We start from the raw sequence: 11393 nt of genomic DNA, 5'->3' as shown, positions 1-11393 counted from the left end.
GTACAGGGACTGGGGTCGGTCACATTGGAAACAAATGATCAGCACAATTCTTAGCCGAACAAACAACGTATGCATTAAGGTCATTGTGAGTCTCAATGGCTTTCATTCTTTGCCCCCAAATGTTTCTGAGTGTGTTTGCATGTGTTTCTTATCTCAGTTTGTAAATGTTTTCCTTCATCTAATGTCACGGGCTTCCTTATTTTGTTGTATCACCTTTCTTTTTGTATAATTGGTTTATTGGGTTTAGATTGATGTATTGTCTTTCTTGCCAAGCGCACGCCACCAGCCCACATTCTCAACTGGACTCACCTGCGCGTTCGCTCCTAATTACCTTCACCTGCACCCCTGGCTCTTTGTTTCAGTATTTAAGCTGAGAGAAAAAGTCCTTCAGGGCGCAAACCATTGGACAAGTAGTACGGACGAGCAAGGAGGGGGGAAGCCAGGGCTTGAGACATGGACCGTGGAACGTATTGCGGAGACAAACTTTTCACTTCTTCTTTTCTTGGTGGATTATAAACGGTGCAAGCGGAGATCCTGAACCCCTACAGGGCGACAACATACGCAAAGGACTTGGCAGCAGAGCATTGACGGCATGGGCTTTGAGCAGCTAAGTCTATGGGTTTTTGTTGATTGTGTATGCAGTGGGGTTGCAGTAAGCGAGAGCGCACTAGGTAAAATTGGAGGCTTTAAATACGGCAATTAAGAGCCACAGGCATTTGCACTTTTTGGAACTGGCTTTATTTTGAACTTTGTCTGCATTACAGCGAACAGACCTAGATCTCCTGTTTACCTCCTCCCCCTGGCATTCTCTGAACTGCACCTGGAGAAAGAAAATGTATGATTGTGGATTAGACACTAAAGTTTGCAGCGAGAAACCAACATTAAATATTGATAGTTCTCATCCTGCCTGAGGTTCTGCTGCCACTGAGTCAATTGAAGATGCCCCACTGAGGCAGATTGAAACAAGCGCTGTAGCTAGTTTTCTAGATTAACTATCCTTTGTGTTTTCCAGCTTGCGCGTGTCCTTTTGGCCAATGGGGTGCTGGCTGGGCTCCTGGGAAGAGAAAGCACGGGAGATCCACCTCACTTACCTGTGCGGGTCGAGCGCTGATCGCAGCTGTGAAAAACAGGGGAAGAGAGTTATTAGTGTCCTTGTGTGTTTGTGTTATAGTTGTATTGAAATGGTAGTTTTATAATATTTTACTAGTTTTCTGTTATATTTTTGGATAAGGTTTTTAGTGTTTTAAGTGCTCAGGGATTAAAGGCGGTTTTAGCTAGGTTTTATTTATAATTATTTTTTACATTTGCTTCTGTACAACTCACGGTATCCAGGATAGTCTTCGTGCCCTGACTGCAATTTCATTTAATAAACTGTTATTCCTTTTACCTGTGCGTCTGGAGATTGTCTTGGGCTCCTGTCGAGCCTGCCCCGGGGAGAGAGATTGGGTAGTACGAGTTCCCCTCTCGTAAATCAAAGGAGGTGGCGTAGTCCTGTGTGTTGCCCCTATTTACCCACTAGGTGGTGACACCTAATATGTTGAGGTACAAGGGAAAGAAAATACTGTGCTGTTGGGAACTGACCTCAGTTTAGACAAACGTATTTCCTAGTTTGCAGATCTGTGCTTTAAAGGTGAGCGACCACAATGGATGTGGTCAGAAACAAGGAAATGAATGTAAGTAACGATAGGGGAGTAAAACCTCCTCTAAGACAGATCCCTTGGTCAGTGGGACTGAAGCTTCACTCACAGGGCTAAGCAGAGAAAGTCGCTGAGTGTAGCAATGACCAGGGAGCGCTGGCTGCTGAGTAGACTACATTAGCTAATAGCTTCATCCCATATAAATGATTTCAGCTCCCCAGACAGTGCTCCTCCTGCCTAGTTACACACACACACACACACACACACACACACACACACACACACACACACACAGACTCTGTCCCTGTCTGTTCCAAGACACATCCATCTGATTAACAGCGCTGCCCCAGACTGAAGGGGCTGTAATGGAAGGTTGCATCTTTAGGACACTTAAATAAGGCTGCCGTTTTGAACTAATTGATTTCTGCGGTCTTCCTCTGCATTCCCTTTTTTTCAGAGGCACGAGTGCACAATGCAAATCAGCTAGGCAGAGGGGAAGCTAAAGCCCTGAGAGCTTCCCAGGTTTCACACACACCACACTGCACCACTATCTCCAGTGTGCCGTCCCAGAATCTAGGCATTAGAGACAAGCTTGATTCTTGGCGTTCATGACTTCTGCAGTAAGAGGACAGGTTTGTTTACCCAGAGTTGGTGGATTGAGGTAAAAGGACACCAACAAGGAATCAGATCACGGCAGGGCCGATTTGCATTGACATTACCCTGGGATTGTGGACCGGCGTTGGGCGTTGTGGGCAAAGATCATTCAAACCCCTGTGCAGAGCCAACATGTGCCTGGCAAGAGCGCTGAACCGGCTGCTACGTCAACGCTTGGAGTGAGGAAATGTATTTCTTAGTCTTTATTAACGGCGGTAACTCACATTGGCAGCTGAGCTCAATTTGTGAGATCACACATCCCACAGAAGTGGTTTCCCTTTGTTTTGTAAAAGCCAGACTCCAGCTTAGCCTCGCAGCAGTTGAAAAACATCTGCACGGAGGATAACGGGAGGAGATGCATCGTGTTTGTGGTTGACAGAGGCAGTGGAGGATATAATAATCTTTGAATGAGGGGGTGAGGGGAGAAAATGAGTTACAGTTCTGGGTTCAATCTAGCAAACAGGCTGCGTAGACCTCCAACTATTTGTAACCTTATAACCTTGCAATCTGAAGTTGAGAGACTGCAGGTAAGGGTAACATTTTACATGAAATTTAGATTTATTTTGGTAATTAATGCCTTATTCATGTAAAGTGTAGTACAGCATATTTATGAATAGTTATAATGTTGGTAATGTGTAATTATCCCTGCTGAGCAGTTACACAGGTAATGGTTAGGGTTTGATTTTGTGTAGAATGGTTTCCAATGAACATGAGATTATGCCCTGCGCTGCCCAAAATACAACCTTCTGCACAACGGAGGAAGAAGCTGATTGTCAACCGGCTTGATACCTCTCAGGGAGCTATGAAGCAGGGTAGCCCAGGAAAAGACCAACACACATGAAAATGATATGAACTGGAGATGCAACAGAGAGCCCTGTGTAGCGTAAGGTACACTTATAAATTTCAATTAAAGAAGTGAATTGATAGTGTCACCTTATCACGAATCCTGGAATCTTGTAGAACTCAATTTCTGTAATAATTGGACGCAGACACCAATTCCAAAGATATAAATTGTCAAATGTATTCAAAACAAAGACTAAATGTAGCACTACACTAATTATACAAAAGGGAAAAACTAATTAAAATTCAACTCTAGATCAACAAATCAAAGACAAATCACTTCCGTGACCAAATCAAAGACCATGGGATTGCATATGATAACACAAATCGTTAAACAAAAAAGGTTATAAACACATTGACTACAATACCGGTTAGTAAGACGAAGGTGAGTCTCTCATTAGTATTGTTAGTCAGACATTAAATAACTACGCAGGTTAGTATTTATGTCAGGTAACTTCTCGTTATATATATATATATCGGTCTCATTTACGTTTAGGTGCCGAGAAAGATTCTATCATTACTTGTTACCACAATTTCCCTTAACTGATTATTATTCAATGATTAAGGATAGGCAGGGCCACCAATAATCTAATGTCTATTAACTTGTGTCAATTTCAGACTAAACAGTTAAACAGGAATGAGAAGATATTTCTCGGCGTTGACAGATTTTAATTCTAAAATTATCAACAAAACAGTTTAATGCAACACACGTTTATATTTAAGAAAACTAAATGATATTACACATTCTAGAGTTATGAATCACAGATTAACATTTCTAATTGATTTCTCAAATGTCATGAATCATGAACTCCAAACTGTTAAACTTATCTGAACTTCGTCGCAGAGAGGCCTCTCTGGCTTCGGGCTCAGATAACAGCACACGGCACGAGGTCCGTGTGGTTTGGAACAAAGGCAGTCCGGTTCGGCTTTGTCCAAGAACTTCCACTCAGTCGATGCACCTGGAAGTTGGGGTTTTGCGAAAGTAGAGTCGTTTCCAAACAGATTCTCCACTGGTTTGAAGGCTCCAAGGTTGTGCACAAAATCTTCTTTGTAAGCAGGGGTTCCACCGTAGTTACTTGAAGATGTAGTCTTTGAGGAAAGCAGGGCCCTGTTTGTTCCAAGGGTCAAGTTTCTTAAGACTCAATAGCTATTTAAATGACTGACACTTTCGTATACAGTCGACTTAGTCAATTGTCCAGCTGTAAAACTCCACTGATCAGGTGGGCACAGGCGGGCAGCGCAGTCTGTAAAGTTCCTTATTTAATAAAGTCCTTTAAAAGAATTCTTCGTACGGCTCAATCTCCTTCTCCCAGTTTAACTCTTCTGTTGCCGGCAAAGACTTGGTTGGTTTCTGGTTCCGGTTCTGGCAACAGAGCTACAGGTTGAGCTGTGGCAGCGAGTTTCTGGTTCAGGTGAGAGAGAGAGTGAGAAAGACCGTCCGCTGTTCCTTATAGTCTGTCAGATCAATAGGTGATTGGTTCCTGAGTTCTTGAGATTGGATTTCGGTTTCAGCCCCCAGTGTCCTATTGGAGGGGGGCTTGATTTATGACTGATGTCAATCCATGCCATCTTTTGGAAATGCCGGTTGGCCCGGGTTCGTAGCTCTATGTCGGGATTTCGGCTCTCGTCCACTTCAAAGAGTTATCATCACCTACAGGCCCCTTTCTCCAGACATCTCATAGCAGAATTCCAAACTATTTGGCCTCTTCTTGGTGCCATCCTCCCCAAAACTGTCACTTTGATGCAAACCAGTTTCAAGCTGATGAGCTAAGGAAATCTGATAACTTTGGGGGGGGAGAGGTCTTCTTTAGATCAGTGCTTCAGCTCAGAGCCCAAATGCTCTTATCCAAATACACCCAACATAATGCTACACCTGCTAGCCAAAGGGGTGTATTACAACTGTTCGAAGGCGAAAGGCAGAATAAGAACATAAGAAAGTGTCCAATCGAGAGGAGGCCATTCACTGCATCGTGCTCGTTTGGTGTCCATTAATAACTAAGTTATCCAAGCATCCTATCCAGTCTATTTTTGAATCTTCCCAAATTGTCGCTTCAACCACGTCGCTGGGGAGTTTGTTCAGATTGTGACGCCTCTCTGTGTGAAGAAGTGTCTCTTGTTTTCTGCCTCGAATGCCTTGAAACCCAATTTCCATTTGTGTCCCCGGGTGTGTGTGTCCCTGCTGATCTGGAAGAGCTCCTCTGGTTTGATGTGGTCAATGCCTTTCATGTTTTTGAAGACTTGAATCAAGTCCCCATGTAGTCTCCTCTGTTCCAGGGTGAAAAGGTTCAGGTCCTCAGTCTCTCAGTAGGACTTTCCCTTCAGACCTGGAATAAGTCTGGTTGCTCTCCTCTGAACTGCCTCTAGAGCAGTGATATCTTTCTTGAAGTGTGGAGCCCAGAACTGTCCACAGTATCCAGATGAGCTCTAACTAGTGCATTGTACACTCTGAACATCACTGCCCTTGTTCTTAATTCATGCTTAATATGCTTGCTGTCAGATATACTTGCCACAAAAGTCTATATTTGAATCTGAAAAACTCCAAAATGGATGAAATTGCTTTTCCTCCTCAATCTTGTCACGTCCTTTAGCTGGAACTGAAAGACCCCGTTTCTACTGTGAGTACTGTGCTGACCTGGATGTGTTGTGTGTGTGTGTGTGTATATATACATATGGATATAAATATGAAGACTCTAGTACCTGCCGAGGCCCAGGTCAGTGGGGGGTCTCCCTCTCTCTGCCCCTCAGACAGCCGGTCTATAACAGCTGGCCTCTTCAGGAGGTCTCTAAAGGAGGGCCAGTCTGCCGGCTGAGAGAGGCAGGGCCGGCACTGTGGATGACTGACACCCTCATCAAATATTGAGGAGAGAGGGAGACTTTTCTAGCAGTCAGGATGCGTCTTCAGGTAAATGAGTATTGGGAAGGTTGAGTTTCAGTAAAAAGCCTTTTCATATCAGCAAGCACAAGACAGAACAGCAAGAAATGTGTGGAGTCCCCAGCAAAAGCCCCAGTCCTTAGTGAATTCTGATATTGTCCAATCAAAACTTGTGTGTTAAATTTAATGAGGTCTGAGGTAATTGTGACATTGATTTGTGCTATGTATTTGGATCTTGTATTTCCTGTCTGCTTTTTTGCATTTTGGAGCTCAGTTCACACAAGAATAAGAAACACACAGTTCCAATCTTATAAATGAAACAATATTGCTGTGTGCATAGGATGCTTATTCAGGGTACTTACTTGCTTATTCAGGGTACATACTGGTCACTTAAGAAGACCTGGAAAGTATTTCCACAGTAGTCACAGCTTCAACTGGAAAATGAAGCTCCTAAATGTGATAAAGCACACAAACAGTACTACAAAAACTACTACATACTACAAAATCGAATTTGCATATTACCCAACTGCATTCTGCACATGTGCATACAGCATGCTACATACTGAGTTTCTGACTAGTAAGCAGTACTGTAGGCCAGTGGCGCCCCCAGCTGTTCGCCAAGAACGCACTGTGCGTAGCAGAGCATCATCAGAATTTGTATATAACTGTCTGTAATTGGAAATGTGTCAATACATAAAGTATTTCCACGTTGTGAGAAAAATCAAATGCACTGATTCTGTTAATGTACTGACACTAGTTATCATGTGATCTGATGTGTGGGCAGGTTTTTTATTTTTTGATAAACACATTTCGGAGCAGGATTGGTGGATCGACTTTTTCTCCTTTTCCCGCCACGATCACAGTGTTTTTCTTATGAGTGATCAAATGCACTAGCATAATAGCCTAAGAGCAACATGTCGATGAAAAGACAGCAAATACGTATAGCTGAATTTCTCAGTTAAAACAATGTAAGGATCAAAAATAATAATACCGGGGCTGGGGCTGATCTCACCGAACAATCCTCCGTTGGGAGAAATTTAGCCCTAACGGGAAACGTAGAGCTAATCATGCCAGCCGCCGAAGGGGCGTTAGCAGCTGGCCTTAGGGAGCAACGAGCTGAGCACCACGATGTCCCGACACGAGTTAGCCCTAGCAGGAGCCCCAGAGGACGACGGAGAGCCCGGAGAGGATACAACAAGTACAACAGATCAAACACCGTAAATACTGGACGTCACAGACATTGGCTTGGTCACTGCAGAGGTGCTCAAAACTGCGCCCGATTCGGTACAATTGCAAGTGCTGAGGAATGTGCAGTCTGAACTGCAATGAAGTTGACGGTGTGTTCTGTGAGCGATGTGGTCCTGGTTCCATAAAGACTGTGAATATCTGACTGTCTCACAGTTTATAGCCTTGGGTGCAAAGCCATGTCTCTGAATCAATGCTCTTGATCATGAATGCTAATTATTTTGTATTAAGTGTAGGGCACTTTTAATGTTGAGAAGCGTGTTTTGTGCATTCTGACGCAGCTGTAATAGACGGAGTCATTTCAAAGCGCTTTCAAGTTGCATAATGTCACTTCAGTTTTATGCTGTTTCTTCAACTGGCTATGTATGTTTTAAAATTGTATGAGTCTGCTAAGATACGTGCATACCGATGTCTACATCAGTTTACAGCGTTTATTGCATGACGTTTATTTTCTTATTCGTTTTTTCATGTAGTCTATATGCCCTTGTTTTGAAAATAATGATAATAATAATATTCAATGTAAGTGCGATGTTTCTGCCCAGAAAATGTTGTGGTCTGTTTATATTTACAACTATTAAGTTTTATCCAACTTTGTAATTTTTTAATTGTGGTCACACAGCTGTTTTATAAAGGTGTCGCACATTATGCGGGTGCGGTGGTTCTATGCAGTACGAAATGTCTGCGGTTCTAGTCTTAATACAGATAAAGGACTCTCACACCCAAGCTCTTGCTGTGAGCATAACCTCCACCCACAGAAGTCTTGATATCTCATCAATTATATAATCAAGTGAGGTGTGATCAACATCATGCATGAGATTGACACAATTTTTAGTTAATCGAGTTTTCTTCATATGAAGAACTCTGAGCACTGTAGTGGATATAATGCAGTACAGCTTTTGTTGCAAGCAAAAAATAAATATGTAGGCTGTACAGAATCACTTGGATGTGCAAACCAAATATTTCAGTTTAAATGAGGTCTGACAAACATCATGTTGGGTTTGACCAAGTCTTTGGTTTGTTTTATGTGTACCAGAGAACATTTCTACTTATTTTGGGTTGTAAATAGGATATACAGAACCTCTTGGATGTGCAAACAGCGTGTTTAATTTAAAGTATGGTGTGACAAACATGACATTTTATTCTGGGTACGAAAGAAAGAAAGCACTGTAGTGGACTTTCTACAATACAGGTGTTGTCGTGCATATATGGAATAGGATGTTCAGCCTGTACCCTATATCCTTTCAGTACATTTTTCTATTTTTAGAAAATAGGTATTTTATTTTCAGAAATGTTATTTAGAGCCACTTTGATGCCCAAACCAAATGTTTACAAGTGTTCACTTTTCAAGTCCTGTTTTTAATTATCTTAGAAAACACCCTCCCTTCCTTTCTTCACCTTCTTGAAGTAATCACTCATCTAACATAACATGATTGAGAGGAATGCATTGGAAAAGCTGTTTTGACCTGTCCACTGTTAGAGCAGTCATTTCAAGGAAGGGGGAAGACGGATGTCTTGTAATTCATGCATGTAAGGGTTAAAGCACAGGCTACAGTATTCTCTTTTGAATAGGATTTTGTGTCTGTTAAGCCACCAATGTTTGTATGACACTCAAGTGCATGAAATGTTTGTTGTTTAAATCAACATTTTATTGGAAGTGAGCAAGAAAGTCTTCTGTCCTTAATGCAATAAAGTGAGAAGATAACAAAATTGCATCAGCTCACAATATTAAGGCAACCAGCTGCACAGCCTTTCTAAGTAAACTCAGCTTGTTTGTACAAGTTCTATTCACACATACTTAAAATCAATGCAATGTTTAAAAAATTGTGTTAAGACAACCCAGGAATTCAAGTCCTCGTAATATAAACCTTTAAGTCCATGCAATGTTTAATCTCATGTTAATTCAACTTAGAAATGAAATTACTCATTGCATTTGCTGGGCAAGAAATCTTGATGGAAGCAATCATTAATTCTAGTTTATCCAACATTGTGCCCAAAAGTTGACTATACTGTGCAGCTGGTTGCCTTAACTTTATTCAACTTCCAATTTTTTAAAGTCAATTATCTTGTTTGATATCTTTCTCTAATTGTTTGATGGTCCACATGTGTTTTCTTATTGGTGCTCTCCTCCACAGCCAAAAACTTCTTCCAGTGCTGGCGGAGACGAGGTCCCTCTGAGAAGGCTGTGTCCTGGAGTCGGGATGGGGCTGTCTGGGGTGGCGTCATCATTCTTTGTTCCAGTGTTGGCATCTCTCCAGTGGCATTTAATACCGGTCCGCGACGAAGTCAAACTCCTGGAACAAGTCCTGCTCCTCCGGGCTGAGGACCCTGGAGCCAAGACTGAGGACTGGGGCTTCAGATGTTAAATCATCACCCACATCCTTGTGCTCTCTGACGGTGGGCACAAATGGAGGCGTTACCCTCTGTGCCTCCAGCCCAGGCCAGTCCACGCTCCTGAAGAAGGCGTGCTGCATCACGTCTTGGGCGCCTCGCTCTCCGGCCCCGAGCCGCCAAGCAGGATTCTTGCTCATCAGCCTTGTCATGACGGAGACTGCTTCGTTTGACAGGTGCTGGGGGAATGGCACTGGATCATTCACGATACTCTCGTACAGATCCCGCTCATTGGCTCCGGTAAAAGGACAATCGCCCACCATCATCTCAAAGAGCAGGACCCCCAGTGCCCACCAATCAACTGCACGGGTGTAGGACTCCTCCGACAGGACTTCTGGAGCAAGGAAGTCAGGAGTCCCACAGAACGAACTCGTCCGGTCACTTACACCCATATTTTCCTTGCACAGACCAAAGTCCGCAATCTTCACGAAGCCTCGTCTGTCCATCAGCAGGTTGGGCAGCTTCAGATCCCTGTGTGCGATATTGTGCCTGTGCAGGAAATCCACCCCCAACACCACACAAGCAGCACTGAATACAGCCCGGGGCTCTGAGATCGCTTCTCCGTCCAGCGTGAGGTCTCCCCCTGCGACGTACTCCATGATGAAGACCAAGTGCTCCTCAGTCTGGAAGGAGCCGTAGAAGTTCACCAAGAAAGGGTGGTGCACGCTGCTCACAGTCTGCAAGACGCTCCTCTCACACATGAGGCTTGCAACATCTTGACTGTCAACAGCCCCTCTTTTTTGAATGGCCTTGAGGGCAAATCTTTGGGTCGTTCTTCTCGACTCGGCAAGCAGCACCTTTCCAAATGCGCCGCGCCCTAGAACAGCGACACATTTGAAATCCTCCAGACAACAATAAAATTGCCCCGTCACATCTGGCTGTGGGAGATCGAGGTCTAGACCATCTTCGAGACACTTCTCCAGATCTTCAAACTCCTCCAGGTCTTCAATCTCCTTCTCCAGCTGCTCAAACTCCTGCATCTCCAGGTGTTCATTCTCCTCCTTCTGCAGACGTTCAAACTCGACCTCCCGATGTTCATTTTCTTCCAGATATTCAAACTCCTCCTCCGCCGCTGGGCTGTGTGTTTTTTGCAGCTGCTCTCCAGCACATTCCTCCGTGTCGGTACTGGGGTCGGGCTTGTTCTTGCGCGACTTATACCAATACCAGCCCATAAGCACCAGCGCTGCTGGAAAAACTAGCGGCAGGATTCTCCCCTGAAAAAACATTTTCTCTGGTAGATGGTCCAAGAACAGGCGGGTCGCTAAGGCGTGTCGTGGGTCGTCAACTCTGTCAGGTGAGCTCAGGATCTGAATGCTTCGGCTCAAGCAGCGCTATTTATGTATCGGGACCCAGTGTGACGTCATAGCGTTCACGTCGCCATGGTGACGTGTGGGGCACAGTTCGCTCGCGGATCTCCTCCGCTGTCTCGGGGAAAGGACGCATCTGGCCCAGGGCCGCCTCAACTAATATGTGACGCTGCTGGGCCGGTGTAAACTTGCACCCGTGTTTTAAAGTGTTCAATGCGGCCTGTCTGTCAATATGAGCGCAGCGGCCCTGGGCGGAGAAACGCGTCATGAGTGACGCATCTCAAGCCACGCAAAATAAAATACCGGCACCGACAGTATAGCTCAGACGACTGGACTGTATTCATTTCACTCTCTGTCACGTCTATCAGCCATATGTGCGCACATGCACTGGTGAATGTCGCTCACATGTGCACAGAGAAACGCAGAGGCGAGTGAGTGCTAGTGAAGCAG

General features: G+C 44.2%; 1 protein-coding gene across 1 annotated transcript; it reads right to left on the bottom strand.

Moving 5' to 3' along the window:
* Positions 1–8913: 8913 nt before the first annotated feature.
* On the bottom strand, positions 8914–10922 carry LOC136716157 (serine/threonine-protein kinase N2-like). The gene has a single exon (XM_066693653.1). The coding sequence runs from the start codon at positions 10860–10862 to the stop codon at positions 9510–9512; it is 1353 nt and encodes a 450-aa protein (XP_066549750.1). The 5' UTR covers positions 10863–10922; the 3' UTR covers positions 8914–9509.
* Positions 10923–11393: the final 471 nt, after the last annotated feature.

Source organism: Amia ocellicauda, chromosome 20 (genome assembly GCF_036373705.1).
Source record: "Amia ocellicauda isolate fAmiCal2 chromosome 20, fAmiCal2.hap1, whole genome shotgun sequence".
Lineage (NCBI taxonomy): Eukaryota > Metazoa > Chordata > Actinopteri > Amiiformes > Amiidae > Amia > Amia ocellicauda.
This window is presented reverse-complemented; position numbering and strand designations above follow the sequence as displayed.